The sequence below is a fragment of the Lepisosteus platostomus genome, chromosome 13 (genome assembly GCF_059453375.1).
Source record: "Lepisosteus platostomus isolate fLepPlt1 chromosome 13, fLepPlt1.hap1, whole genome shotgun sequence".
NCBI classification, from domain to species: domain Eukaryota; kingdom Metazoa; phylum Chordata; class Actinopteri; order Semionotiformes; family Lepisosteidae; genus Lepisosteus; species Lepisosteus platostomus.
Window position 1 is genome coordinate 625001 of NC_142623.1, and position 26178 is coordinate 651178.

Consider the following 26178-nt stretch of genomic DNA (forward strand, 5'->3'; position numbering starts at 1 on the left):
ACAGGCTCAGTGACCACAGCCTGGCCATAGACACTGGACACAGGCAGACCTGGCTGCCCAGAGAGGACAGGCTCAGTGACCACAGCCTGGACACAGACACTGGACACAGGCAGACCTGGTTGCCCAGAGAGGACAGGCTGTGCTCCCACTGCAAGTGGGGAGAAACAGAGACAGAGGTGCACTTCCTACTGCGCTGTGACAGATACTCTGGGATTAGACAAATATTCTTCCCCAAATTTACACATCTAATCCCAGAGTTCCCACACCTCCCAGAATCACATGGGTCCCAGTCCTACTGGGAGGAAACTCGACAGAGTTTTAGCCCAGTATGAACAGACAGTGAGCCTCGATGATGATGATGATGATAGTGATGTGCGGCCGGTCAGCGCTGGCCTGCTGTGTGTAACTGCTGTGCTGCTCTCGGGCTCAGGCAGCACAAGCTGGAGGAGGCCCTGCTATTCTCGGGGCAGTTCGCAGATGCCCTGCAGGCCCTGGTGGACTGGCTGTACCGCGTAGAGCCGCAGCTGAGTGAGGACCAGCCCGTCCACGGCGACCTCGACCTGGTCATCAACCTGCTGGACGCCCACAAGGTCAGGGGGGGGGGTTCGGTTCTGGAATCATCTTTGCCATTCCTAGTTTTTAAATGCTTTTTTTCCCAGGTCTGGAATGCTCCCCCACCCCTGTATTCCTAGTTTCTCGTATTCTTCCTCCTGAGAAAGCTGTTATCAGAAACTGGTTGCCCCTGCCAGTATTCCCAGTGCAGGAGAAGTGTTGGTCCGCTGGTCCTGCCTCACGGTGCTGTGTCTGTGCGGACCCCAGGTCTTCCAGAAGGAGCTGGGGAAGAGGACAGGGAGCGTCCAGGCGCTGAAGCGCTCTGCGCGCGAGCTCATGGAGAACTCCCGGGACGACACCAGCTGGGTCAAGGTCCAGCTGCAGGAGCTCAGCAGCCGCTGGGACTCGGTGTGCGCGCTGTCCGTGTCCAAGCAGGCGCGCCTGGAGACGGCGCTCAAGCAGGTGAGCGAGCCCGCCGGACCGGCCCGAGAAACGCCCGCGCCGCCCGCCCTGCGCCCTCCTGACCCCCCGCCCTGTTTCTCCAGGCGGAGGAGTTCCGAGCTGCTGTCCAGCGGCTGCTGGAGTGGCTGTCGGAGGCGGAGCAGAGCCTGCGCTTCAGAGGAGTGCTGCCGGAGGAGCCCGAGACCCTGCAGACTCTCATTCACTCGCACAAGGTACAGGCCACTCCGCCGTCCTCCCGGGGTCCTCTCCTGTGGCCCGGCGCCGCTGTCTAATGCCCTCGTCTCCCCTCCCCCCCCCCTGCCTGCCCAGGAGTTTCTGAAGAGCGTGGAGGAGAAGCGGGGCAGCGTGAATGAGGCCGCGGGGATGGGCGAGGCCATACTGACGGTCTGTCACCCTGACTGCATCACCACCATCAAGCACTGGATCACCATCATCAGAGCGCGCTTCGAGGAGGTGAGGGGTGGACGGCGTGCCGGAGAGACGGGGGGGCTGCCGGGGAGGGTGGAGGCTGGAGAGGGAGGGGAGCCCCACGCACCCCAGTCTGACCCCGCGCTGCCGCTGCCCTGCAGGTGCTGGCCTGGGCCAAGCAGCACGAGCAGCGTCTGGAGTCCGCGCTGGCCGAGCTGCGGAGCAATGCCGCGCTCCTGGACGAGCTGCTGTCCTGGCTGCAGTGGGCCGAGACCACGCTGGTCCAGCGCGACACCGAGCCCCTCCCGCAGAGCATCGAGCAGGTCAAGGCGCTGATCACCGAGCACCAGGTGGGTGTGGCGCGCCGGCCAGGCTGCCCGTCTGCTGGACTCGGTATCGTGACCAGTTCCACTCAGCGTCTCTCTCTGCCCGCCGGCCTCAGGTGTTCATGGAGGAGATGACCCGCAAGCAGCCAGATGTGGATCGCGTGACGAAGACGTACAAGAGGAAGAGCACAGAGCCGCCCAGCGGGCTGGCCGAGAAATCGCGCACACGTGAGTCGCCCGCGGAGCTCCTGCACCGGCCCGTGCGCTGCGGACAGGACAGCTCGGCCCTCATCGCTCTCTCTCTCTGCAGGCAAGCCTCTCTCTCAGGGCCAGGCGGTGCCGGTCCCAGCGCTGTCCCAGTCCAGCAGCCCGCGGGTCACGCAGCTCTCTGCGCGCTGGCAGCAGGTTTGGCTCCTGGCGTTGGACCGCCAGCGCAAACTCAATGACGCCCTCGACAGGCTGGAAGAGGTATGCCACCCGCCGAGGCCCCTGGGCTTTCTGGCACAGTATGGGAGCAGCTGCCCATGGGGAAGTGTCATTAACAGGCAGGACAGTCCTCAGGCTGTTGGAAGAATAATTACGTCTGAATACTTGGGTTACGTTTTCACATGATGAGACATACAAACAGGTTCAAACCCACAAACCTGCCCCTCCCCTGTGTCCGCCAGCTGAAGGAGTTTGCGAACTTCGACCTGGACGTGTGGCGGAAGAAGTACATGCGCTGGATGAACCACAAGAAGTCGCGGGTGATGGACTTCTTCCGCCGCATCGACAAGGACCAGGACGGCAAGATCACGCGGCAGGAGTTCATCGACGGCATCCTGGCCTCCAGTACGGCACCACACAGCAGCGCACCATACCACACTGCACAACGCCACACAACACCACACAGCAGCGCACGATACCACGCTGCACTACACCACACAACACCACACAGCAGCGCACGATACCACACTGCACTACACCACACAACACCACACAGCAGCACACGATACCACGCTGCACTACACCACACAACACCACACAGCAGCACACGATACCACGCTGCACAACACCACACAACACCACACAGCAGCACACGATACCACGCTGCACAACACCACACAACACCACACAGCAGCGCACGATACCACACTGCACAACACCACACAACACCACACAGCAGCGCACGATACCACGCTGCACTACACCACACAACACCACGCTGCCCTGCTGCACAACACCACACTGCATCGCACAACACCACACAACACCACGCTGCCCTGCTGCACAACACCACACTGCATCGCACTACACCACACAACACCACGCTGCCCTGCTGCACAACACCACACTGCACTACACCACACAACACCACGCAGCCCTGCTGCACGATACCACACTGCACAACACCACACAACACCACGCTGCCCTGCTGCACAACAGCGCACAATACCACACTGCACAACACCACACAACACCACGCTGCCCTGCTGCACAACAGCGCACAATACCACACTGCACTACACCACGCAACACCACGCTGCCCTGCTGCACAACACCACACTGCACTACACCACACAACACCACGCTGCCCTGCTGCACAACAGCGCACAATACCACACTGCACAACACCACACAACACCACGCTGCCCTGCTGCACAACAGCACACAATACCACACTGCACTACACCACACAACACCACGCAGCCCTGCTGCACAACAGCGCACAATACCACACTGCACAACACCACACAACACCACGCTGCCCTGCTGCACAACAGCGCACAATACCACACTGCATCGCACAACACCACACAACACAGCCCTGCTACACAACCCTCCACCACTCTACAGCTGCACAACACGCTGCATTTTTGCGTTTTGTGTGCAGACGTCAGTTTCGTTGACTGTGTATGTCTGCCTGTCCCAGAATTCCCCACCAGCAAACTCGAGATGACGGCAGTAGCCGATATTTTCGACCGTGATGGCGATGGCTACATTGATTACTATGAGTTTGTGGCTGCGCTGCACCCCAACAAGGACGCCTACCGCCCCACGACGGACGCTGACAAGATCGAGGATGAGGTGAGAGAGGAGTCGTGTGGAGTGTGTGTCTCCTGTTGAGTTCTCCTGCAGTGTGTGAATGTGTGTGTCCTGTTGAGTGCTCCTGGAGGGTGTGTGAGGCTGTGGTCTCTGCTCTGGCTCCTCACTGCCTGTGTGTCTTGCAGGTGACCAGGCAGGTGGCGCAGTGCAAGTGCGCCAAGAGATTCCAGGTGGAGCAGATTGGAGAGAACAAGTACCGGGTAAGGATCCCAGCTCTTCGTGAAGGGCAGCAATGATTTGGTTTCTTGGCTTTCCAGAAAACTACTGTATATCAGTATATATATTGTTGCTTTAAAGATAAGCATGTTAATATGAATACTGCAGTTAGTTCCTTTGTTTGAGAGAAATCCATCCATCTGTTCACCCATGTGTGCATCTGGCCACCCCTCACTGGCTGACTGGCTGATCCATCACCTTGGACCCATGGCTCCGATTGACTGGTGTTGATTAACAGACTAATTCATTACTGGCCGTCCTTCGTTAGGGCCACACTCACCCATCCAGCTCATTAACATTCATGTCCGAAACAAGAAGCTGCTTGCTGTGTCTGTTATTCTCATGGTGGTTGATTTTCATTTGTTGTTGATGTGGAAACCTCAGACTGTTCCATTTCCTCTGGGGACGGGGGAGCTCGCAGGGCTGCAAGCTAACACAGTTGCCCCCTGTTTTTCTCCAAGTGGGACCTCCCCTCTGGAGGTGGCGTGGCAGGAGGTGTCACCTCCAATGTGTGTCAGAAGAGAAACCTGGTTGTGATCAGTTGTTCACACACGGGGCTCTGTGATCACTGCCTCTGGCCCGACACCTGGTACCTTCGGCCCAGACCCACCACCTCAGGGCCATGACCGTGTTGGTCATGTGGCCAGTGGAGCCCAGTTTGGAGAGTACTGGTCTGGAGCCCGAACCCAGCAGAGCTTCAGTTGTCAGCTTCCTCCTAGATCCTGTGGATGTGTCTCTCAGTTGCAGTGAACTGGGAATCTGCTGCATTCCTGCTGAGAACCCCTGGAGTCTCTGTGAACTGGGAATCTGCTGGATTCCTGCTGAGAGCTCCTGGAGTCTCTGTGAACTGGGAATCTGCTGGATTCCTGCTGAGAGCTCCTGGAGTCTCTGTGAACTGGGAATCTGCTGGATTCCTGCTGAGAGCTCCTGGAGTCTCTGTGAACTGGGAATCTGCTGGATTCCTGCTGAGAGCTCCTGGAGTCTCTGTGAACTGGAAATCTGCTGGATTCCTGAGGTCTTCGTCACGTCAATACAAGACAAAACTACAACTCCTGTTTGTTGCACAGTTTTTGATGTGGTTCGATAACTTTGATGTTGATAATCCTGTCACGGTTGTTTTTATTTTTAACGAATGTGTCGCACTAACGGCACTGAAGTGCCCTCCATCACACATCGTCTGTCTGTCCTTCTGACTGTCTGTCACTGCATCACACTGCTCGGCTCTTCCTGTCACTCATGGTTCACTTCCATCACTTTACTGCAGTCAGATTAGAGCTGGGCTCACGTACAACAGCTTGACTGCTAGAGCTGATCTTACTGCATTTAGATTAGAGCTGGGTTTAATCACTGCACTTTGACTACTAGATCTGATATTATGGCACAGTCTGATTAGAACTGGGTTTGCTGTAGGGTGAGGCTGTGTGCAGCGTCACAGAGTGAGACAGGGAGACTGAGATTATGTCAGTGAAACAGAGTGAGACAGGGAGGGTGAAGGTTTGTTCAGTGTAATAATTCAGTTGTCAGTCCAGGAGTGTCAATGTGTCTTATTTCACCGTCTCTCTCTCTGTTTTATTTCCTCTCTCTTCGTCTGCTGGACTTAATGTAGTTCTTCCTTGGAAACCAGGTAATGTGTGCTATTGTTGTGTTTGATCGGGTGCTGCGAAGTTCCTTTTTATTCTTAACGAATCAAGCAATTCATTCCTTTTCTTTTTTTAAATTTATCGTATTAAAATGAAAACTTAAATTTTTTAAATTTTGAATACAGCGATTAAAAATCCGAATTAAAATCATGTCAAGAGAGCAGTGAGCCTGCCCTGGGTGTTGGAGCCCCCCACCTGTGCTGGGTAAATGCCCCGGCGGGGGCAGCTGTGTGGGATGGACGACTCTGACCCCAGGCCTGGCGTGTGGGAGCGCACCATGCGGAGCCGAGGGCGGCTCGCTTGCAGACACTGGCCTGACCCCGCGAGGGCAGGGCGATGGGGCCGGGGGCAGTGTGGCCGTCCCGGACACATGGTGGTGGGCACCCCCGTCAGCGGAGCTGAGATTCCTGCTGCTGGGAGTGGGGCTGGGGGGCTCTTCCGAGGTTTACCGCGGTGCAGCGCAGTAACGCGAGCACGTACCGCAGTAAACGTCTGCAGGGCCGGGGCTGCTGTGGGGTGATCTGGAATTGTTGGAGCATGCGAGAGGAGGGCTATGGCGATTGCTGGTGTGGGTGTTCCTGTGATGCTCAGCTCTGCCAGTGTAACTGCACGCTGGGCTAACTGCTCTCTCTTCCACTGCTCTCCCGCCGCAGTTCGGAGACTCCCAGCAGCTGCGGCTGGTGCGGATCCTGCGCAGTACGGTGATGGTGCGGGTGGGAGGGGGCTGGATGGCCCTGGACGAGTTCCTGGTCAAGAATGACCCCTGCAGAGGTGAGAGTTCGCGCCTGCGTGTCTCAAAGTGCAGAGTGGGCTCGCTCTGTCTGACAGCAGTCAGAGCTACAGACAGGAACCGGCGAGCTGCACACTCGCTCTCCGTCTCCCAGCACCATCCTCTGCTGCACTCCCTCTGCCACACTCTCTCTCCCTCTCCCTCTGTCACACTCTCTCTCCCTCTCCCTCTGCCACACTCTCTCTCCTACACTCTCTCTCCCTCTCCCTCTGTCACACTCTCTCTCCCTCTCCCTCTGCCACACTCCCTCTCCCACACTCTCTCTCCCTCTCCCTCTGCCACACTCCCTCTCCTTCTCCCTCTGCCACACTCTCTCTCCCTCTCCCTCTGCCACACTCTCTCTCCTTCTCCCTCTGCCACACTCTCTCTCCCTCTCCCTCTGCCACACTCCCTCTCCTTCTCCCTCTGCCACACTCTCTCTCCCTCTCCCTCTGCCACACTCCCTCTCCTTCTCCCTCTGCCACACTCTCTCTCCCTCTCCCTCTGCCACACTCCCTCTCCTTCTCCCTCTCCTACACTCTCTCTCCCTCTCCCTCTGCCACACTCCCTCTCCTTCTCCCTCTGCCACACTCTCTCTCCCTCTCCCTCTGCCACACTCTCTCTCCCTCTCCCTCTGCCACACTCTCTCTCCCTCTCCCTCTGCCACACTCTCTCTCCCTCTCCCTCTGCCACACTCTCTCTCCCTCTCCCTCTGCCACACTCTCTTTCCCTCTCCCTCTGCCACACTCTCTCTCCTTCTCCCTCTGTCACACTCTCTCTCCCTCTCCCTCTGCCACACTCTCTCTCCTACACTCTCTCTCCCTCTCCCTCTGTCACACTCTCTCTCCCTCTCCCTCTGCCACACTCCCTCTCCTTCTCCCTCTGCCACACTCTCTCTCCCTCTCCCTCTGCCACACTCCCTCTCCTTCTCCCTCTGCCACACTCTCTCTCCCTCTCCCTCTGCCACACTCCCTCTCCTTCTCCCTCTGCCACACTCTCTCTCCCTCTCCCTCTGCCACACTCCCTCTCCTTCTCCCTCTGCCACACTCTCTCTCCCTCTCCCTCTGCCACACTCTCTCTCCCTCTCCCTCTGCCACACTCTCTCTCCCTCTCCCTCTGCCACACTCTCTCTCCCTCTCCCTCTGCCACACTCCCTCTCCTTCTCCCTCTGCCACACTCTCTCTCCCTCTCCCTCTGCCACACTCCCTCTCCTTCTCCCTCTGCCACACTCTCTCTCCCTCTCCCTCTGCCACACTCCCTCTCCTTCTCCCTCTCCTACACTCTCTCTCCCTCTCCCTCTGCCACACTCTCTCTCCCTCTCCCTCTGCCACACTCTCTCTCCCTCTCCCTCTGCCACACTCCCTCTCCTTCTCCCTCTCCTACACTCTCTCTCCCTCTCCCTCTGCCACACTCCCTCTCCTTCTCCCTCTCCTACACTCTCTCTCCCTCTCCCTCTGCCACACTCCCTCTCCTTCTCCCTCTCCTACACTCTCTCTCCCTCTCCCTCTGCCACACTCTCTCTCCCTCTCCCTCTGCCACACTCTCTCTCCTACACTCTCTCTCCCTCTCCCTCTGTCACACTCTCTCTCCTTCTCCCTCTGCCACACTCTCTCTCCCTCTCCCTCTGCCACACTCTCTTTCCCTCTCCCTCTGCCACACTCTCTCTCCTTCTCCCTCTGCCACACTCTCTCTCCCTCTCCCTCTGCCACACTCTCTCTCCTACACTCTCTCTCCCTCTCCCTCTGTCACACTCTCTCTCCCTCTCCCTCTGCCACACTCTCTCTCCCTCTCCCTCTGCCACACTCTCTCTCCCTCTCCCTCTGCCACACTCTCTCTCCTACACTCTCTCTCCCTCTCCCTCTGTCACACTCTCTCTCCTTCTCCCTCTGCCACACTCTCTCTCCCTCTCCCTCTGCCACACTCCCTCTCCTTCTCCCTCTGCCACACTCTCTCTCCCTCTCCCTCTGCCAAGTTGCCTTCACCTCTGTCATGGTGTTTGGCTCTCCTCTGCCTCTCTTCCTCTGCCTTTCTCAGCTCTTGTCTCTCTCTCCAGTGCATCACCCTGGGAATAAAACCCTTCGCTCAGAGTCCAGCAGCTCCATAGCCACTCAGTCTCCAATAGGTTGGCTGCTTTTCTCCCTCTGACCCTGCTGTGTGAACTGTGCTGAGCTGCGATGTCACTGGCTCACCTGTAGGGGACCAGTGTCTGAGTTCTGGGAGAACTGGAATTTGAGAAGCATGCACCCTAACACCCAGACACGCATGCACCCCAACACCCAGACACAAGCCCATCACACCAAAGCCTGTCTCTGCTGGAGACTGGAGTGACAAATAACCAATAGAAAATATTGTCATCCGATACAGTGTTGTAGATGGGTGTTACAGCAGTCCTCTGCATAGTTGGTTGGTCACTAGTGTCAGAGACTATTGTATCTGTGCCTGTCGTTTTTATTGTGTTCTGAAATAACGTCTCTTCAATTTCAGCATCTGCGACTCACTGTGTGGATTTGACTATGTCTGTGTGTCTGTCTCGGTATCCTTGTGTGCTTGTCTGTGTCTCTCTCCTGGTGTCCATGCACGAGTCTGTCTGTCGGTGGCTCTGTCGCTCTGTCTCTGACAGAGGCGCCATGCCTGGTCTCTCTGTCTGTCTCTGTCAAGGTGTCTGTGTGTCAGTTTGACGCTGTTGTCTCTGTTGTGTCTCTCACACTGCAGTGACAGTCACCCCAGGCTATTTCTGCTGCAGAGGTATCTGTCCTCCGGCTGTGGGCCCAGTGCTTTCCTGCTCTCGTTAGGCCCTGCAGGCTCAGAGCTGCACCATACTGCAGAGCTGGTGTCGAGCGGAGTGTGTGTGTGTGTGTGTGTGTGTGTGTGGGGCTGTACTGCAGGGTTTCAGCTGCAGAGGGGGCAGGGCAACACTGACACAGGAGCTGCTTTTCAGTGCACATGGTGTCTGCCTGCTAACTGTTAACTGGACACCTGGCCTGATGCACAGTACTGATTACTGTGTACTGGGAACCGGGACTCCCATTGTCAGATCACTGGTCCCAGTACAAACTGACCCTTTCCTGCTGCTGAAGGCTGCTTTTTCTCTCCTGGGCTGGGAATGACTCGTTAATGACTCGGCTCATTCGCTAATTGTGCAGTTGGTGACTGTGCCTGGCTGACTAACTCTCGCTCCAGCACTACTGTTACTGATGCACTACTGGGCTGAAACACGCAGGTGATCACCCCTTTCTCTCTTCCGCTCTCTGCATTTCCTCTGTCTCTCCCCTCCTCTCCTTCCCTCTCTCCTCTTTCTCTCCTCCTCTCCCTCTCGTTCCCTCTCTCTCTCCTCTCGGTCCTCCTCTTTCTCTCCCTCTCCTTCCCTCTCTCCTCCACCTCTCTGTGGGTTTTGCTGCTGTGGTGCTCCTGTGATGTGAAAGTGGGCTGCTGCACAGTGAGACACTATGAGAATGTGTTTATTAACCATGTCAGTCATTTCTAGTTTTGCTTCTATCATTAATATTGATATGATTGGGCATCACAGGGTAGTTCTGGAGGTTTTTTACCTAAAAAAACTGTTGAGAAATATCTTACTGTCAGTATTATTTGGCCTTTAATCTCCTATTTGCGCAGTGAAAAGCTGTTGTTTACAGCACCTTCCTGTCCCTGTGCTGCTGACTCCTGTGACTGAACCCTGACCTTTAACCCTGAAAGAGGTTGGCTCTTCACTTCCGTTGCCACGGCGAGCGCTCACTGCTGCCCTCTGTCTGCAGCTCGTGGCCGCACCAACCTGGAGCTGAGAGAGAAGTTCATCCTCCCCGAGGCAGCGTCCCAGGGACTGGCTGCCTTCCGCTCCCGGGGTCGAAGGTCGAAGCCGGGGTCGCGGGCCGCCTCACCCACTCGGTCCAGCTCCAGTGCCAGCCAGAGCAACCAGAGTGCTGCCTCCGTCCCGTCGTCACCGGCAACGCCCACCAGTGGAGCCAGGGTGAGCGAGAGATTGGGAGCACTGGTAGAACAGAGAGGCGGGTCCTTGCTCTCCCACTTTTGTTGAAAGATGGGTGGGGTCTGAGCAGATGGGTGAGGTTTAAAGGAAGAGGGGAGGAGTCCGAGAAGATGAGTGGGGTTTAGAGGGAGAGGGGAGGGGTCTGAGTAGTTAGGTGGGGTTTAGAGGAAGAGGGGAGGAGTCAGAGAAGATGGGTGGGTTGGGTTTAACAAAAGGGGAGGGGTCAGAGGAGATGGGTGGGGTTAAGAGGAAGAGGGGAGGGGTCTGAAAAGATGAGTGGGGTTTAGAGAAAGGGGGTGGGTCAGGGGAGATGGGTGGAGTTTAGAGGGGAGGGGTCTGAGCAGATGGGTGGGGTTTAGAGAAAGGGGAGGGGACAGGGGATATGGGTGGGGTTTAGAGGAAGAGGGGAGGAGTCTGAGCAGATGGGTGGGGTTTAGAGAAAGGGGAGGGGTCAGATGAGATGGGTGGAGTTTAGAGGAAGAGGGGAGTGGTCTGAGCAGATGGGCGGGGTTTAGAGGATGAGGGGAGCTATTTGAAGTGAAACACATGCAGTTTCCAAGGATGTCATCAGGAGAGACGGAGAGAAAGAGTCAGAAAAGGAGAGGAAATGAGTGACAGGGCTTTGGGCAGCAGTCTTATGAGAAGCCTGCAGTGTGTTGGGTGTCCAGCAGGGCTGTTGCTGGAATGAGTAAACCCCTGGTCTTGTCCTCATCTCCAGTAGTCCAGCATGACATTGTCCTTGTCCTGTAACTGTTTTTTATTTGTTGTTTTTTTTTTTTATTCCTTCAATTTTTGCCTTTGCGCCTCCCTGTGCCTTCGATTTTCCCCATTCCGGTCTTCATCCTCCACTTAAAACACTGCATCTCTCACTCCACTGCTCCACATCTCCCTCTGTCCCTCTCCCCCTGCTTTGAAACTCACTCTTCCCCCTTATTCTCCCTTGATCGCCCCCGCCTTGCTCCCCCGCTCTCTGCGATTTTCACAGACACCGCACACTCAGGCTCGGGGCTATGCCAAGCCCTGGCTGGCTCACAGTAAGAGCTGCACTGCGGCCAAGAGCCCGGCCTGCCCTGAGCACAGCCATGCTGCCGGCCTCGAGGTACAGTAGCACAGCAGAGTCCCACTCTGAGCAACACGCGAGCAACACTGCGACAGAGTGCTGAACGCACGCTCACACACGTGCTGGAGCAACACTGCGACAGAGTGCTGAACGCACGCGCACACACGTGCTGGAGCAACACTGCGACAGAGTGCTGAACGCACGCGCACACACGTGCTGGAGCAACACTGCGACAGAGTGCTGAACGCACGCGCACACACGTGCTGGAGCAACACTGCGACAGAGTGCTGAACGCACGCGCACACACGTGCTGGAGCAACACTGCGACAGAGTGCTGAACGCACGCGCACACACGTGCTGGAGCAACACTGCGACAGAGTGCTGAACGCACGCGCACACACGTGCTGGAGCAACACTGCGACAGAGTGCTGAACGCACGCTCACACACGTGCTGGAGCAACACTGCGACAGGTTGCTGAACGCACGCTCACACACGTGCTGGAGCAACACTGCGACAGGTTGCTGAACGCACGCTCACACACGTGCTGGAGCAACACTGCGACAGGTTGCTGAACGCACGCTCACACACGTGCTGGAGCAACACTGCGACAGAGTGCTGAACGCACGCTCACACACGTGCTGGAGCAACACTGCGACAGAGTGCTGAACGCACGCTCACACACGTGCTGGAGCAACACTGCGACAGAGTGCTGAACGCACGCTCACACACGTGCTGGAGCAACACTGCGACAGAGTGCTGAACGCACGCTCACACACGTGCTGGAGCAACACTGCGACAGAGTGCTGAACGCACGCTCACACACGTGCTGGAGCAACACTGCGACAGAAGCTGACACAACCATCGCCGACAGACTAACACGTCCAACAGCACGTACTACACACTAAGCTCTCTAGTGTGCAGTAAAGCACACTAGAGAGCATTTTACTGTCCAACACTGAACTAACACACTTACCTGCACTGTACAGTTCAGGTTACGAGTACAGTACAGTAACTGTCCTCCTGGAGCCTGGTGACTCTCCCCCTGCCCTCAGTGTGTGACTGTCTGACACTGGAGCCCTGCACACAGGCAGCACAGTGACTCTCCTCTCTGTCCCAGGCGTCTTCGGGCTCGAAGCTGAAGCGCCCCACCTTCCACTCCAGCCGGGGGTCCCTGACGGGAGAGAACGGGAGCCAGCCGTCACCCTCCGGCGCCAAGCCCAGCCGCCCCGGTGAGTCCAGCAGCCCTGGGTGCAGGATGGCGGCCGGCGAGTGCCTCCTGGTGGCGCCCCCTGGTGTTCACGGGTCTTGTGCTCGCTGCGCTTCCTCACACAAGCGTTTCTCGCTCCGTCTTCCTCCAGACTCGAAGAGGGCGCCGGCCTCGTCCAGCCGCGCGGGCAGCAGAGCGGGCAGCAGGGCCAGCAGCCGGCGGGGCAGCGACGCCTCCGACTTCGACCTGCTGGAGACGCAGTCGGCGTGCTCCGACGCCTCCGAGACCAGCGGGGGGCGCCGCGGCGGCGCCAAGCCCTCCAAGATCCCCACCATCTCCAAGAAGGCGTCCTCGTCCTCCACCTCCTCGGCCACGCCCAGCCCCAAGGCCCCCGCCAGCAAGAGATAGTCACGGGAGGGCCAGGAGAGGGCGCTGCAGAGAGACCACGGCTGTGGCACACACACGCAGGACAGGGGGCAGGAGCCCGGCTCAGCCGAGCTCTGCACTGCCCAGAGGACTCTTCCTGACTGTTCTGATGTTGTACCCTCGGCCTCCATCTCCTCCTCTGGCCTTCATCCGCTGCAGCACTGACCACTGGACTGACTGACCGCTGGCTCCTCCGCTCTCGGCTCTCAGCTGTGGAAGGCCATGAACGTTCCCGCCGGAGACTCAGACTTGGGGAGCGGCGGCGATGCCCCACTCCTGTCCCGCTCCTGGCTCTGTGCGCTGTTCCCAGCAGGCGGGAGGGAGCGGACAGCGGCCCGGCGTCTCCTGCCTCCCGGGGACGGGCAGCAGCACTGGGACAGAGCGAGGGCGTGTGCGTCCTCTGTGTCTTCGGTACTCCTGCCGAGCGGCATGAGAGCTATCCCATCAGGCCGTGCGGCTGACTGCAGATACCACATGGCGTGTGTGTGTTGTGGGGGAACACAGAGACCCGTTTTTGTGGAACGTTGGGAAAACATGCCTTCTGGATGAATTGGAGAGAGGATAGAGACTGGGGGAGGGCTGGGAAAACGGCGGGACATGATGTACTTGCACTCCTGCCAGCCCAGTGGTTCATGCAGGCAGTGACGTCGTACTGTCAGTATCTTTCAGTTTCTGTTTTTAGTATTTATATTTTTCAAGGGTGATCTTAGTGGCCCGGAAGCCCTGCTGGCTCAGTGGATGTGGGGGATTTCCGCGGACAGCCGTGGGCTCTGTGTGTCGACTCCTGACAGTTCGGTGTGAGTCTTAGCTCAGTCACAATGTGTTACAGACATCGATGGGTCATCTGCCTGCTTCTTAGATGGCAAGCAGCTGTGAATGTTACTGATCCTTTTATCACTGTTATCTGGTTAATTTAAAAGCCGTGTGAGTGTCTTTTTCAATTGTTTTTGTTTTGTTTTGAATAAGGAAGACCTTATTTATTATTTTAGCATCATATCTTCACCGGAGTGTAATACCGATTTGTATTATTGTTTTGTTTCTGACGCCCGGATGTGCCTGTGTCTCTCGGGCGAGAGAGCAGGCCCCTCCTGTGTAGAGCCTCTGGCCCGGTTCGGCCCAGTTCGGCCCGGAGAGCAGCTGTCCCTCCACGCTGCCGAAGTGCCTGGAGGGGCCGGGGCCCAAGCGTGCACCAATTAACGAACTGTCTCGGAAAAAGATTATGAAAAACAAAACTTTTTTTGTTCTCTTTTTGTATTAAAATATTGCTTGCAGTAAAAAAGGAAACAGACTGGAGTGTCGTGTGATCTTTGGCTGGTGATTCAGAAAATCGTGATGCTACTCGGGTATACTGGTGTGTACTTGTGTGCTGGTGTATAGTGGTGTGTATTGCTGCTGTGCAGTTGTGAGATTCTGTCTCGCATCCTTTTGTGATTGGGAACCATTGGAAGGTATTAATTTCATTAATAATAATAATAATTGCTTACACTTATATAGCGCTTTTCTGGACACTCCACTCAAAGCTCTTTACAGGTAATGGGGATCCCCTCCAGCACCCCCAGTGTGCAGCCCCACCTGGATGATGCGACAGCAGCCATAGTGCGCCAGTCTGCCCCCCACACACCAGCTCTCAGTGGGGAGGAGAGCAGAGTGATGAAGCCAGTTCAGAGATGGGGATTATTAGGAAGCCATGATTGGTAAGCGCCAATGGGAAATTTGGCCAGGAGTAGCAGACTCCTTGAATGTTGCTCCAGACTGGCACAGGGGGGCTGTGTGAGGCTGTGACTCCAGACTGGCACAGGGGGGCTGTGTGAGGCTGTGACTCCAGACTGGCACAGGGGGGCTGTGTGAGACTGTGGCTCCAGACTGGCACAGGGGGGCGACTGTGTTTTCCGGGCTGTGGGACTGCTTCACAAGAGCATCTGTACACATCAGAGCAGAGCTGACCGCCGGCACGTAGACTTCAAAGGAGGAGGAACATCCCTGTTGTTAAATCTCCAGGCCCAATCAACCACCATGAGGAGGGAGCTGATGGAGAAGATAATCGTGGAAACGGCAGCCTGTCTGCTGCTCCTGGGTGTGAGCCCCCCCGACACAGAGCGGCTCCTTCACCTGGCTGAGGCAGGTCCCCCCAGGGCAATGTGGGGTCACCCCTGCAATAGAAGTGATGTTTTAATGTACCAAATTCTTCTTTAAAGTAGAAAAGTTCCCCACGTATTTAGCTTGGGATCATCTTTCACCACCCTGTGAATTTTCATTTGACTGGAGTTTGGACTAGTAACAACAGAATAGGTGTTAATGGGAGGTCCCAGCAAATAGAGGAATAGCAGTGTGTGCACGAGAGTGTGCACGTGCACCTGTGTGTGCACCTGTGTGGAAGTGTGTGCACACATGTCTGTGGGAGTGTGTGTGTGTGTGTGTGTGTGTGTGTGTGTGTGTGTGTGTGTGTGTGTGTGTAGGAGTGCCAGGATGTGTGCACATGTGCGTGTGGGCCATTCTGGGAGGAGTGTGGAGGGGAGACGGGGACAGGGCCCACAGAGGGAGTTGCTGACGTGGGGAGGGTCAGCCATGTCTCTCGCTCGCTCACGGCCCCTGGCGATGCCCCAGCGCGGTGGTTACCAGGGCGGATGGGGTTTGAGAAGGGCGGTGTCCATGGCAACGCTCCCACTCCACAGTGAGTGTGTGTGTGTGAGGGTGAGTGTAAATATAGACACGCTCTTCCGTCCCTTTTCCCAAAATCTGTGACAAATACTCCCCACCACCAGTGCAGAGCGAGCAGTGGTCACGAACGCTCTCGCAGACACATCTGGACTTCAAACAGCCTACTTACCCACATGTGTGTGTGGGATCTGTCTAGACACAAAATTCCATATGTGAAAACACCAAACAAAGGAGGGATCAGCACAAATACAGCAACGTCTGGAAATTCACGCTGCGTAACGCTGCACACTGCTTAACACACTGTACACCTGCACACTGAGTAACACTGCACATTGACTAACAGTCTGCACATTGAGAAGCACACTGCCTAACACTGCACACTGAGTAACACACTGCAGACTGAGTAGCCAATACGCACTGTACACCTACCTGCACACTGAGTAGCCAATGCACACTGCCTAACACTTTGCATACTGAGTAACACTGAACATTAAATAACAGTCTGCACATTGAGAAGCACACTGCCTTACACTGCACACTGAGTAGCCAATGCACACTGCCTGTCTAACCCTGCACACTAGCAAACTGCTGCCTGCCTGTGAGGCAGCTGTCAGGCTACGTGCTGGAGCAGAACTCCTGTGCACTCGGAGAGCGAGGGAAACTCATTGCTAGGAACATCGAGATTTTAATTCCAGGCTTTTCCAGCTGTTGTTTCACAGAGAGCGGTGCTCACACCCGAGCAGCAGTTTGCAGTTTCTGTTCAGTTGTTTTTGCTGTTGGTCAGACTCTTTTCCTGCCGGAGAGGCCGGCGAGCGGACAGACCCCCAGGATATTGTCCTGTTTTCCCGGACTGCTGTGGCGGGAATGCCAGGTCCTCGTGCCGAGGCTGCGGTGTCTCTCCAGGTGCTGGAGCTGCGCAGGATTCCCGGCGCTGCAGAGATGCTCGGGAGCGTCTCCCCTTCCGACACCGGAGCGCGGTACGCCTCGGCTGCAGGCTCTCCCGATGCCCTGCTTCCTCACTCCGGTCCTGGGCTGCTGCCACTTCAGCTGCTTTGGCTAAACGGAGGGCAAAGTTATCGCCGAGCCTGGAAGGAACCTCTGGTTTGTTTTGTGTCTAAACAGTGACACCCCCTCTCTCTCTCGCTCTCTCTCCCGCTCGCTCGCCGGTGAATGGGCTGCTTGTGAGGCAGAGGGAGGAGGAGGAGGAGGGTTTGCAATTAAAAATAATATCTGTATAAAAAGAGGGAGAGAGAGAGGGAATGAGAGGGAGAGGAAGGGAGGGAATCGAGATAAATAGAGGAAGGGAGGGGAGAGGAGGCAGATATACTGGAGAGAGAGAGAGAGACAGGGGGCCGTGAGAGGAAGTAAGAACTGCGTCTTTCTGCTCAGCACCCCCAGGACTGCTGGTGAACTATCTGAACACAGAGAGAGACTGAGAGAGAGTGAGACAGACAGACAAGAGACAGAGAGTGAGACAGACAGACAAGAGACAGAGAGTGAGACAGACAGACAAGAGAGAGAGAGATCAAGAGAGTGAGACAGACAGACAAGAGAGAGAGAGTGAGACAGACAGACAAGAGAGAGAGAGACCAAGAGAGAGTGAGACAGACAGAGAGAGACAGACAGACAAAGAGACTGAGACAGAGAGAGAGACAGGCAAGAGACAGACAGAGAGGGAGAGAGAGAGAGAGAGAGAGACGGGACGAGGAAGACTCTGAGAGACTCCGAGAGAGAGCGTCACACTGTCACACGGACAGACCGGAGGAACAGGAGGATGTGCAGCAGCACAGCCGGCCAGGCCAGCAGCGGCAGGAGGCGGAGGAACAGCGCCCCACACAGGCAGCTCTTCCCCCTTTCCCTGCCCCTCCTGCTGCTGTGGCTGCTCTCTCTCTGGGGCTCCGCGGAGGGCCGGGAGCCCCACTCCGGCTTCCTGCTGCGCCGCCTCAGCGTTCGCGAGAGGAAGGAGGTGCAGAGGGAGATCCTGTCCATCCTGGGGCTACCGGGGCGACCGCGGCCCCACCCTCCGCTGCGGCCCCCCTCCGCGGCCCCCCTGTTCATGCTGGACCTGTACCACACGGTCTCTGCTGGGGCGGAGGAAGGGGAGTACCTGGGGCTGGGGCTCGGCTCGGCCGGCCTGCACCTGGGCCACGCGGCTCTGCCCACCCTCAGCACGCACATCCCCCCGCTGGGCACCATGGTGAACGAGGCGGACACGGTGATGAGCTTCGTCAACGTGGGTGAGTGACAGAGGCAGGCATGAGCGACCGGGGCCAGTGAGCCACAGGGAGGGCTGTGTGTCCCTGCCGGCGCTTTATATCACAGGCACCAGCGGCAGGAGCTGCTGTTCGCGACGGGCTGGAGTACATTCCTGCAGAGACAGGCAGGCTGGACTGGAAATCTGGTGATTACAGCTTCTGAGGCAGCAGCACTAGGAAAAACTACTGGGTGTTGTTCAGCTTTGAACAGTTCTAATGCTAATGCTGTAGTAATAATATAATAATATATCATAGAATAATATGATCACATAGTCCAGTATCTTTTTCCTCTTTCCACTGACTCTTACTGGACACGCAGTATAGACACCCCTGGGGTGCAGTGTGTTATTGGACACGCAGTACAGACACCCCTGGAGTGCTGGAGTGCAGTGTGTTATTGGACACTCTGTATAGGAACCCCTGGGGTGCAGTGTGTTATTGGACACTCTGTATAGGAACCTCTGGGGTGCAGTGTGTTATTGGACACTCTGTATAGGAACCTCTGGGGTGCAGTGTGTTATTGGACACACTGTATAGACACCCCTGGGGTGCAGTGTGTTATTGGACACACTGTATAGACACCCCTGGAGTGCTGGAGTGCAGTGTGTTATTGGACACGCAGTATAGACACCCCTGGAGTGCAGTGTGTTATTGGACACTCTGTATAGACACCCCTGGAGTGCAGTGTGTTATTGGACACGCAGTACAGACACCCCTGGGGTGCAGTGTGTTATTGGACACAGTATAGACACCCCTGGGGTGTAGTGTGTTATTGAACACGCAGTATAGACACCCCTGGAGTGCAGTGTGTAATTGGACACGCAGTATAGACACCCCTGGAGTGCAGTGTGTAATTGGACACAGTATAGACACCCCTGGAGTGCAGTGTGTTATTGGACACGCAGTATAGACACCCCTGGGGTGCAGTGTGTTATTGGACACAGTATAGACACCCCTGGGGTACACTATGTTATTGCAGACAGTTTATGCAGAGCATCTCTGATAGCGAAGACCCTTCCTGTTGTGCTATACTCTGCCCAACTCCCTGATCTTTATCTGGGTCTGAAAGAAAAAAATCCAAAAATTGCTTCCTGACCACAGTCCCCTCCCTCTCCCTCTCCCTCTCCCTGGGGCTGATGGGTGTCCCGTGGCATCATGGGTAGAGTCAGCCAGGAGAATCACAGTAACGTGCTGAATGGACCCAGGCTCAGGCCCAGAGAGACCAGAACCGGTCCTGACGTTTCAGACCCTGCTACACACAGGAGCAACCTGATTTCAGAAACCCAGCATTTCAGTTCTGAACCACTTACTAAAACAAAACTCTATGTATTTTCGTTGTTTTTGATCCTGATATCAAACAATTTCCAACATCAACAAACCTCTATTGATATGTTGCCAAAATTTCAACATTTTTCTCCAGAAAACAGTATCAATGCAGAACTTTGACTGTGAGGACTCGAGCTACCCTTCGCCTGAAACTCGGGGCAGAAGACTTTGTGAACAGGCGCGCCCCCAGACTGCTCCGTGTGGCGCTCAGACTGGGTGTGAGTCTGATCAAACCATCAGTAAACGGGTTTTGTGTATTAAGCCTAAACGCCTTTTCGAGTTAAAACAGGGAAATTTAGCTGTACGTTTCGCGCGTAGAGAGTAAATATAGCTCATGGTTTGTTTGTGTCTTTAATTAATGTACGTGAAGCACGTAAACAAAGGCCCGTTGACAAACGCGGTACCTGGTACTTGTGCATTTCCACCTGGAGACGTCTTCGTGAAAACAACGGAAGCCGCAGTGTAACAGCTGGAGCTCGGCCTCGCGGCAGCAAGCCTGCGCACGAGTCCAAGGTAAACCCGCGCGCAGCCGCCCACGCGCCCCGCGTTCCGCTGACACCTCCGTTACTGGAGCCGCCTGTCCTGACCCAACCCCCCCACACAGCGCGCGCACACACACACACACACTGTCTCATGCACCATCCCTATACTGATCCACACACACACAGACACTGTCCCTATACTGACCCCCACACAGCACCTATACTAACACACTGTCCCTAGAGTAACACACACACACACACACACACACACTGTCTCATGCACCATCCCTATACTGACCCACACACAGACGCACACTGACCCTATACTGATCCACACACACACAGACACTGTCCCTATACTGACCCCCACACAGCACCTATACTAACACACTGTCCCTAGAGTAACACACACACACACACACACTGTCTCATGCACCATCCCTATACTGACCCACACACAGACGCACACTGACCCTATACTGATCCACACACACACAGACACTGTCCCTATACTGACCCACACACAGACACTGTCCCTATACTGACCCACACACAGACGCACACTGACCCTATACTGATCCACACACACACAGACACTGTCCCTATACTGACCCACACACAGACGCACACTGAACATATACTGACCCACACACAGACACTGTCCCTATACTGACCCACACACACACAGACACTGTCCCTATACTGACCCACACACAGACGCACACTGAACCTATACTGATCCACACACAGACGCACACTGACCCTATACTGACCCACACACACACACAGACACTGTCCCTATACTGACCCACACACAATGCACATTGTCCCTATACTGATCCACACACACACACAGATACTGTCCCTATACTGACCCACACACAATGCACATTGTCCCTATACGGATCCACACACACACACAGATACTGTCCCTATACTGACCCACACACAATGCACATTGTCCCTATACTGATCCACACACACACAGATACTGTCCCTATACTGACCCACACACACAGTCCCTAAACAGATCCCCACACACACACACACTCACCAGCTCCTAGAGCAGCCAGACCTCAAACAGCTAAATGACACTCTGCAAGGTGCAGAGCTCACATATGGCATAAATTACAGGCCCCACCGAAACTGTGGACCCATGTTTAAAATAAAATAAAAGGAAAAAGAAAAAAAATTAAAAATAAAGCTTTCTACCTTTCTAAAAATACTTGCGCGCCCTTGCAATTAGTGGCAGGCAGTGTTCTGCAGCTGTTGTGGCCAGCGGGCGCTGTCTGTAATTGTGCACAGGCTGATCCAGTGCTTGCTGTACGTAGTATAACAGGCTGTCCTGTTGCTCTTCTCCCTCTCTTCCTTTCTGTCTTTCTCTTGCCTCTCTCCCTCTCCATTTCCCTGTCCTCTCTCCCTCTTCTCTCTCCCCTCTGCCCAACTTCCTGACCACTGGACCTCGGCGTCTGACAGTAATGTCTGCTACGTGCCCAATCCTCTCCCAGTGGAGCTGAGTTTTTGACAGTTATGTGTCTGATCCTCTCCCTGTTTCCTTGGAGCTCAGTGTCTGGCAGTAATGTCTGCTATGTGTCCAATCCTCTCCCAGTGGAGATCAGTATAAACAGTAATGTGTGTCTGATCCTCTTGCTGTCCCATTGGAGCTCGGTGTCTGACAGTAATGTCTGCTACGTGTTCAATCCTCTTCCAGTGGAGTTCAGTGTAAACAGTAATGTATGTCTGATCCTCTTGCTGTCCCACTGGAGCTCGGTGTCTGACAGTAATGTCTGCTACATGTCCAACCCTCTCCCAGTGGACTCAGTATCTGGCAGTCATGCCTGCCGTGTGTCAAGTCCTCTCCCAGTGCACTCAGTGTGTGACAGTAATGTCTGTCTGATTCTCTCTGTCTTCCACTGGAGCTCAGGATCTGACAGTAATGTCTGCCATGTGTCCAATCCTCTCCCAATGCACTCAGTGTGTGACAGTAATGTCTGTCTGATTCTCTCCATCTTCCACTGGAGCTCAGGATCTGACAGTAATGTCTGCCGTGTGTCCAATCCTCTCCCAGTGCACTCAGTATCTGACAGTAATGTCTGCTGTGTGTCCAATCCTCTCCCAGTGGACTCAGTATCTGACAGTAATGTCCGCTGTGTGTCCAATCCTCTCCCAGTGCACTCAGTGTGTGACAGTAATGTCTGTCTGATTCTCTCCATCTTCCACTGGAGCTCAGGATCTGACAGTAATGTCTGCCATGTGTCCAATCCTCTCCCAGTGGACTCAGGATCTGACAGCAATGTCTGCCGTGTGTCCAATTCTCTCCCAGTGCACTCAGTATCTGACAGTAATGTCTGCTGTGTGTCCAATCCTTTCCCAGTGCACTCAGTGTGTGACAGTAATGTCTGCTGCGTGTCCAATCCTCTCCCAGTGGACTCATTATCTCACAGTAGTGTCTGCCGCGTGTCCAATCCTCTACCAGTGCACTCAGTGTGTGACAGTAATGTCTGTCTGATCCTCTCCCTCTCCCAGTGGAGCAGGAGCGGGATTTCTTCCAACCGCGCCCGTACTGGAAGGAGTTCCGGTTCGACCTGACGCCGCTCCCCCAGGGAGAGACGGTGACGGCCGCCGAGTTCCGCGTCTACAAGACCCTGAGCCTGGGGCCCCGCGGGAACCGGACCTTACACATCAGTGTGTACGAGATCGTGAAGCAGAACCGCCACAGGTGACTGTGGGAAGGGGTGGGAGGGGCAGGAAGGGGGGAGGGCAGTGGGTGAGTGGGACAGAGGGGGGACAGAGGAGGGACAGAGGGAGGTGGGTGGGGTAGAGACGGAGCAGAGGAGAGAGAGAGACTGCCGGTCCTTCACCGAGCCCCACGGTCTCCCCCTGTTCCCTCCCTTCCAGGGAGCCAGAGCTGGTGCTGCTGGACCTGCAGTCGGTGCCGGGCGGACAGGAGGGCTGGCTGGTGTTCGACGTCACTGCGGCCACTAACCGCTGGCAGCAGAACCCGCACAGCAACCACGGGCTCCGACTGTACGCCGAGACTGAGGAGGGTGAGTGGGGGTGCCGCGGCAACATGGTGGGGTATAGATACAGTCTGGGGGTCCGGGGAACACAGGTGGATATTGGTAACAATGTGGGGAAGACTGGGGACAGGCTGTTTGTATGAGGTAGTCAGAGGCGTATTGGAGACAGTTTTGAGTCAGGTGCAGATTCAGAAGGGGTGCCTTTAGGGATGACTGAGACAGTGTCTGGGGTCAGGTAAGGGTTAAAGGGGTACTGAGGAAATCTTGGGGAGAATGTTTGAGACCCCTGTCCGATTTGAGACCTGTCTAGTGCTTAAACAGCAAATGACTTGAAATCGAAAAACTTGCAAGCCCTCCTCTTGACTCCCATCTCTCCCGACTACTCCCTGTCCTCCTCCCCCTTCTCTCTCTCCATCAGACCGCTCCCTGTCCCCAGGCTGGGTGGGGCTTGTGGGGCGCAGGGGACCCCGGTCCAAGCAGCCCTTCATGGTCACCTTCTTCCGGGCGAGCCACACCCCCACACGCGCGCCACGTGCCGCCCGCACCAGCAACCGCAAGAAGAAGCCCAAATACGACCTGCCGCACCCCAACCGCCTGCCAGGGATCTTCGGTGAGAAGGAACTTCAGTTCGCTCTGCCTGCTGCGGTCGTCATGCTGGTCACATCTCACCCCTTCGCTCTGTCTGTCCTTCAGATCACAACCACATCAACAGCGGCCGGCAGGCGTGTAAGAGACACGAGCTGTACGTCAGCTTCAGTGACCTGGGCTGGAAGGTAGGTGCATCTGTGGCCTGCACACCTGTCCTCAACACACCTGTTCACTGCACACCTGTCCTCATCACATTTGTCACTGCACACCTGTCCTCAACACACCTGTTCACTGTACACCTGTCCTCAACACACCTGTCCTCATCACATCTGTCACTGCACACCTGTCCTCAACACACCAGTGCACTGCACACCTGTCCTCAACACACCAGTGCACTGCACACCTGTCCTCATTACATCTGTCACTGCACACCTGTCCTCAACACACCTGTTCACTGCACACCTGTCCTCATCACATCTGTCACTGCACACCTGTCCTCAACACACCAGTGCACTGCACACCTGTCCTCATTACATCTGTCACTGCACACCTGTCCTCAATACACCTGGGACTGCACACCTGTCCTCAACACACCTGTTCACTGCATACCTATCCTGTCCTGTACTGACAGGTCAGTTGGGGACTGCACTACATCTACTGTACACTACATTTTGTATTAATCTCAGGCCTGAATATGTTTTTTGATGCCTTTTTATCCAGCAATCGAATAACACTCTGTTCTAATGCAAGTATAAAACAGGTCTCACAAGTTAGAATAAGTCGTCTTCACCTTCCTCTCCTGCTCCATCCCTCCCTCAGGACTGGGTGCTGGCCCCCTCAGGTTACTCTGCCTTCTACTGCGATGGAGAGTGTATGTATCCCCTGGGCTCCTGCATGAACGCCACCAACCACGCCATGATACAGCTGGTGGTGAGTACTGCTGGTCTGCCTGTCTCTGTGCCTCTGTCACTGAGTCTGTCTGTGTCTCAGCACCTCTGTCTCTGCCCTCTCTGTCTCTGCCAATCTCTCTCTCAGTCTCTGTGCCTGTCTCCGCCTCTCTCTGTCTCTGTCTCTGCCTGTCTCTCTTTTCCTATGTGTTTCTGTGCCTCTGTCTCTGCCTCTCTGTGTCTGTCTGCCTCTGTCCCTCTGGTGCTGTGTCTCAATCTGTTTCTCTTCACTTCTGCCTCTGTGTGCCTGTTGGTCTCTCTGCACCTGACTGTCTTTGTGCAGTGTGATGTGAGTGCCAAGACCGACTGGGCAGAATACAACACTCATCAGTGACTGTTTGAAACAAACCACGTACTGTATGTGAGAATCTGTCTGAGAGTTATTTCAGATGATGGATTACTGGTCTCAGGTCTTTAATAAGTGTCAGGTGATGGAATACTGCAGCTGGGCTGCCTCTCTGAAGTTCCTTACTAAAAAAACAGAGCTGGATTTAAAATCTCCTTCCTGACCGAGCAGAGAGCGAGCCATGTCCATGGCCAGGACAGTGCGTTCTGTCTGAAGCCCGTCTCACCTGTGTCCAGGTACACCTGCTGAAGCCGGATGAGGTCCCGAAGGCCTGCTGTGCGCCGACCAAGCTGAGCCCCATCTCCGTACTCTTCTACGACGACAACAACAACGTCATCCTGAAGAAACACCGCAACATGGTGGTGAAGACCTGTGGTTGTCTGTGACACTACTCATACCCTACTCATCGTCTGCACACTGTACTCACAATCCACACACACCCTACTCATCGTCTGCACATTGTACTCACAATCTACACACACCGTTCTCATCCTCTGCACACAGAGGACTTGCATATTTGTGTCCTGTTGATGTTGTACTCTTATACTACACCCACATTACTCATAATCCACATTGTGCTTGTTTTACTGACACTAAACTCAGTTTACACCCACAATACTCATGCTAAAATACCTACACTTATAGTCCTATTGTCCTTCTGACACTACTCTCAGTCTGCACCCATCACACTCATGCGCCACAAACCTAGACTCATTGTATCTCAATGTACACTCCTCCTGATACCCCCACAACTATTCTCATTGTACCCCTGTTCTACTAACACTGTACTTGCACTCTGCACACATACACTATCACAATCTATGCACACTGTATTCAAAGGATCACACTGTAATGTAACTGCAGAGCTGTCTTCAAAATTACAAGACATTTGGTGGTTTTACCTGGAAAAACGAGTTTGTTTAAAGGGACCTCATTGTGTCTGCCTGTGTGTCTGTGCAGGGGGTCCAGTCCTGGGGGTCTGGTGTGTTTTCAAGTTCTCTAGACCTCTTCATACTACCAGCAACTTAGGTGGCAGGAGAGGTGTTTAAATCGGTCCAATTACGCCAATAATAATCTTTCATGCTCAATGCAAAGCGTTCTCAAGATCGCGTGATCTGCACTGCAGTGCGCATGAAAGGGACCTGGTTTGCTTTTTTTATTAATATGGTGTACCATGTATACAGTATAGCGTTAGTATATATATATGTGTAATTAATAGTGATGTATATGTTTTTCTGTCCCCTTGTTGTAAAAATCATATGGACTATTGATTATTTTTTTGTCTATCATCTGTATCTATTAAACCATCTGTAATAATAAGAGTATCTTGACCACTCTGTCACCCCAATTAACACTCAAACAGCATTATTGGCCTGACCAGTGAACCAGTGTTGCTAAAGCCAGCAGTTCCCAGGGTAA

General features: G+C 55.0%; 2 protein-coding genes and 1 long non-coding RNA gene across 18 annotated transcripts in view; 2 read left to right on the forward strand and 1 right to left on the reverse strand.

Moving 5' to 3' along the window:
- macf1a (microtubule actin crosslinking factor 1a) overlaps positions 1-14425 on the forward strand; it is a 137129-nt gene extending 122704 nt beyond the window's left edge. For 8 of the 16 annotated variants that reach the window (XM_088602416.1, XM_088602417.1, XM_088602419.1 and 5 more), the window contains 17 exons: positions 431-590; positions 820-1014; positions 1098-1226; positions 1324-1467; positions 1584-1772; positions 1865-1976; positions 2059-2216; positions 2417-2579; positions 3661-3815; positions 3959-4033; positions 5656-5673; positions 6343-6460; positions 8512-8580; positions 10214-10425; positions 11429-11542; positions 12622-12733; positions 12863-14425. In XM_088602416.1, the coding sequence (XP_088458542.1) occupies positions 431-590; positions 820-1014; positions 1098-1226; positions 1324-1467; positions 1584-1772; positions 1865-1976; positions 2059-2216; positions 2417-2579; positions 3661-3815; positions 3959-4033; positions 5656-5673; positions 6343-6460; positions 8512-8580; positions 10214-10425; positions 11429-11542; positions 12622-12733; positions 12863-13119 (2380 nt within the window). In that variant the 3' untranslated portion in view covers positions 13120-14425. Of the gene's footprint in view, positions 1-430; positions 591-819; positions 1015-1097; positions 1227-1323; positions 1468-1583; positions 1773-1864; positions 1977-2058; positions 2217-2416; positions 2580-3660; positions 3816-3958; positions 4034-5655; positions 5674-6342; positions 6461-8511; positions 8581-9170; positions 9204-10213; positions 10426-11428; positions 11543-12621; positions 12734-12862 lie in introns of all 16 variants that reach the window. The other 8 variants (XM_088602423.1, XM_088602425.1, XM_088602411.1 and 5 more) reach the window with 5 other exon arrangements.
- Positions 14426-16464: 2039 nt separating this feature from the next.
- On the reverse strand, positions 16465-19923 carry LOC148649566 (uncharacterized). The gene is made up of 3 exons (XR_015925864.1): positions 19781-19923; positions 17903-18163; positions 16465-16851 (listed from the first exon to the last, which is right to left on the reverse strand). It is a non-coding gene; the product is annotated as an uncharacterized LOC148649566 (long non-coding RNA).
- On the forward strand, positions 17092-26079 carry bmp8a (bone morphogenetic protein 8a). The gene is made up of 7 exons (XM_088602429.1): positions 17092-18032; positions 22385-22577; positions 22757-22905; positions 23297-23488; positions 23572-23651; positions 24286-24396; positions 24996-26079. The coding sequence occupies exons 1-7, from the start codon at positions 17570-17572 to the stop codon at positions 25143-25145; spliced, it is 1338 nt and encodes a 445-aa protein (XP_088458555.1). The 5' UTR covers positions 17092-17569; the 3' UTR covers positions 25146-26079.
- The last annotated feature ends 99 nt before the right edge of the window (positions 26080-26178 follow it).

Excerpts from the sequence above, each read along its gene's own strand:
- bmp8a (XM_088602429.1), top strand. The coding sequence starts at position 17,570 with ATGTGCAGCAGCACAGCCGGCCAGGCCAGCAGCGGCAGGAGGCGGAGG. Across the intron at positions 22,578-22,756 it reads GTGAAGCAGAACCGCCACAG|GGAGCCAGAGCTGGTGCTGC; the intron begins GTGACTGTGGGA and ends CCTCCCTTCCAG. Across the intron at positions 22,906-23,296 it reads GTACGCCGAGACTGAGGAGG|ACCGCTCCCTGTCCCCAGGC; the intron begins GTGAGTGGGGGT and ends TCTCTCCATCAG.